The following is a 3,456-nucleotide window of genomic DNA, read 5'->3' on the forward strand; positions in this document are numbered from 1 at the left end:
TAAAAAATCTATGAAAAACTTTAAAGCGCTGGGACCCCACGGATCAGGGGTATTAACACCGAATGGAACAAAGTCGTATGCGGTGCCTAGATATTGGGGTATATTTGGCCAATTTTGCTTTTCAGCCGCTTCAAGATGCTGCATCGGCTCTGTTTCAGGAACAGATAATCTGACATTGACTTTGAATCATAGTAAACTCTTATGTATTTCTGACAAGTGGTTAACCGATGAGATCATTTATGACTGAGTCATCATGTCCCCGTTAGTACAAAAAGTGAAAGCGAAACGATAAATCGTTATTTTAATTAAAGGATTGTTTAGGTGCAATCAAATCAGTAATGTGAAACAATGGGTCACGCGCATCCTTTTAAGATAATTTATTTAGATTGAATAAGGTACTGTTATTGAGCAGATGAGATATTAGTGAGATTTAATGTGTTGAACTTTTGCAATTCTCTCTAATTTTCTGTATTTTAGCCGATTTTCTCTCTCTCTGTTTCATGTATACTCACTATCAGACTATATTTCGAAGTGGCCAAGGTGGTCAAAAATATCAGCACAAGCACTCTATTATTAAGGCATTAGAGTTCATTTTTCGATATTTTTGATCACCTTGGCCGCTCTGAAATAACTGATGGCGACTGTAGGTACCTATGTCTTTTTGTTTTTTGTATTGCTACTTAATTGAAGTTAACACCGCATTGGTTTTATAAATGAAATGCTGTAGTTTTTTATTGATTAATAAATTAATAAATTTCGTTTGTTACCTATGTATTTAGTTATTTTACATTATTGTCATGACAGTTTTTTGTAGCAATTCACTTAAAATTTTAAAATCCAAACTGACTGCACACTTAGCATTAGTAATAGTCTTTGCAACACGGCTTCTTACAAGGTTTATAGCTGCCTTCTGTACACAAGTAAGACCTGACTTTTTTAGCTAAAGGACAGTCCAATCTCCCACAAGGACCATGGACATCACGCTTATTCACAAAAAGTCCATGATGGTATTTTCCCTTTAACGTTTCACCTGGTATAAACTGGTGTTGTGAACCTCTGTAATCCATGCGTTTAGGACAATTCGTACCTCCACACGGCCCTTTCGGAAAGCCCATGGCCATGATGCAAAGTTCGCTTTCAGTGTATGGAGCTACGAAGTCTTCGTATAGCACTGGTTCCGGTACAGGGCGAATCGGCTCTCTAGTTATGTCCGGAGCACCGAAAAAGTACGCCACTGGTGGTACGCTGTCTATTGTAGTACCCTCCCAGTGTCTGACAACTTCAACATCCTTTAGCTTCAAGTCATCCGAAAGATATTTCCTTCCTGGCAGCCTCTCCATCTCTGGTAATGCGACGAAGTAACTTATAACTCTATTGCCTAAGCAAGACAATCTTATGAAGAATTCTACTTCACCAGAAGCTTTTAGATCCTCTTCACATTGCAGCGGCCTTGTCATTTCTACTGTGTTGGTTATCATTTCTGGTCTGCCGGTTTCTCTGTACTCCGCTTGGTCCATGTTAACTGGATTCATATTTCCTGATCTTTGAAGACACTCAAAAAACGAGTTATGCCATTCTACTACGCAAAATCCTACGCAGTTGAATTCCTGTTCTCTGTTCCAAACCGTGATGTAAATTGGAGTTTTTCTCAAGACTTCTTCCAACTTCGAAGGTCTGGAGAGGAAGATTACAGAGTTTCCGACTCCGAAATAAGGTGGCTGTGGTAGCGGTTCGGATGGCAAAATTAGTTTTTGAGGGGGAGCTTTACCTTTCTTTGGTTTGGGTGGTTTTTTGGGTTTTTTGCCTGGGGGTTCTGGCGGCGGGGGTGCCACAAAGTTGTCATGGGCCACAATGAAATCGAATAGAGGTAAACAGTTCATTTGCATGGTACAAGTTTGCATAAATTTCATCTCTTCTTCAGATGGCATGGGTGGTTCCTTTTTACCTTTCTTCTTGTCGCCGCCTTTTGCACCTTTTTTGCCTGCTGCAGCAGCAGCAGCTGCGGCCGCGGCTTCAGCTTCCCTTTTCTTCTCTTCTGCCTCCAAGCGTAACTCATATTCATCTTTTTCAGGTGGTTCTACTTTAAGTATAATTTTTTTAACGAAAACTTCGATCATGAAAATTTGCTCCATGTTTTTCTGAAACAGAAATATTTTTTTATAATATTTAAGATGAAACTGGTTTGTCATAAAGTTAAGTATTCTTTTACTTTCGACATAGTCATTTTAAAGTAATCGTTTACCATTAGACGATCCGTTTGCTCGTTCGCCCCCTATACCATAAAAAAAGTTCAATACCTCATAAACGCCTGAACCGATTTTGATGAAATTAAAAAAGCATACCTGTATGCTAAACCACCGCAATGAAACTAGCTTTCGCGTAAAAAACCGCATTTAAATCGATCCATCCATTTGAGACGAGAGCTACGATACCACAGACAGATAGACAGACGTTAGCGGCAAACATAAAACACCCCTCTTTTGAGTCCGGGGTTGATGAAGCGTAAAAAGGCGACAATTGTAATTATTTTCTAGTCTCATGTAACGTCGAAAAAAGATACAATTGTATGCATTTCGGAGCTGTTACGATTGGAGCATAGTTTCCGATTATTTTATTATCTCACCTAAAAAAACATTGTAAAATATCTTAAGAAATATAAAGCAATACTAGCTTTTGACCGCGGCTTCGCCTGCGTGGAATTCGGTTATCACGCGCTGTTCCCTCGGGAACTGTGCATTTTTCCGCGATAAAAAGTAGCCTATGTCACTCTCTGGTCCATAAAACTATCTCTATGCCAAAAATCACGTCGATCCATCGCTCCGTTTCTACGTGAAAGACGGACAGACATACACACAAACACACACACTTTCGCATTTGTAATATATATGGATTACCTTTTTATTTTAATGATTGCTCCAATTTAATAAGGTTTGTTTAAAGTAAAACCACTCATGTTTATCTTATAAATAAGTTCTGTAAATAGACATTATGTAAGAATAGGAATTACACAAGGAAGAAGGACATAACGTTAGTAATTAGATCACATTATTAATTTCAAAGTTCCAAAACAAGCGATCAGAAATATCGCACCATACTGGATTATGTGACGCGTGACAGTATTTGACAGATGCTTTCATAAAGCTGGATATGTTTTAGGTTTGGGCAAAGAGTATTAGTACCTATAAGTTTAGGTTTTATGGAAAAAAAACATTTTTTTTATACATTCAAGATATTTTAAAAGTACGTAATAATTATGACCAGCGAGCGAAAATCGCGAACGATTTATCTGTCGCTGATTGTAGCACGCTTACAACGCATCATGATCAAGAATAATGCCTACCTACTTAGCACTGAGGTCTGAAACTATGATCTCGCAAAAACAAATACTGCTCTAAGCTACCTACTTATCCCACTCATCATCATCATCATGTCAGCCGAAAGACGTCTACTGCTGGA

General features: G+C 38.4%; 1 protein-coding gene across 1 annotated transcript; it reads right to left on the reverse strand.

Annotated features, from left to right (window-relative positions):
* Positions 1-711: 711 nt before the first annotated feature.
* Positions 712-3,108, reverse strand: LOC141439092 (uncharacterized). Its single transcript, XM_074103228.1, has 2 exons — positions 2,895-3,108; positions 712-2,138 (listed from the first exon to the last, which is right to left on the reverse strand). Exon 2 carries the CDS (start codon positions 2,130-2,132, stop codon positions 861-863), a length of 1,272 nt encoding a protein of 423 aa, XP_073959329.1. The 5' UTR covers positions 2,133-2,138; positions 2,895-3,108; the 3' UTR covers positions 712-860.
* Positions 3,109-3,456: the final 348 nt, after the last annotated feature.

This window comes from Choristoneura fumiferana, chromosome 20 (assembly GCF_025370935.1).
Source record: "Choristoneura fumiferana chromosome 20, NRCan_CFum_1, whole genome shotgun sequence".
In the NCBI taxonomy this organism is placed as follows: domain Eukaryota; kingdom Metazoa; phylum Arthropoda; class Insecta; order Lepidoptera; family Tortricidae; genus Choristoneura; species Choristoneura fumiferana.

What these genes read in the sequence shown, in the direction of transcription:
- LOC141439092 (XM_074103228.1), bottom strand. Translation starts at nt 2,132, where the DNA reads ATGGAGCAAATTTTCATGATCGAAGTTTTCGTTAAAAAAATTATACTT.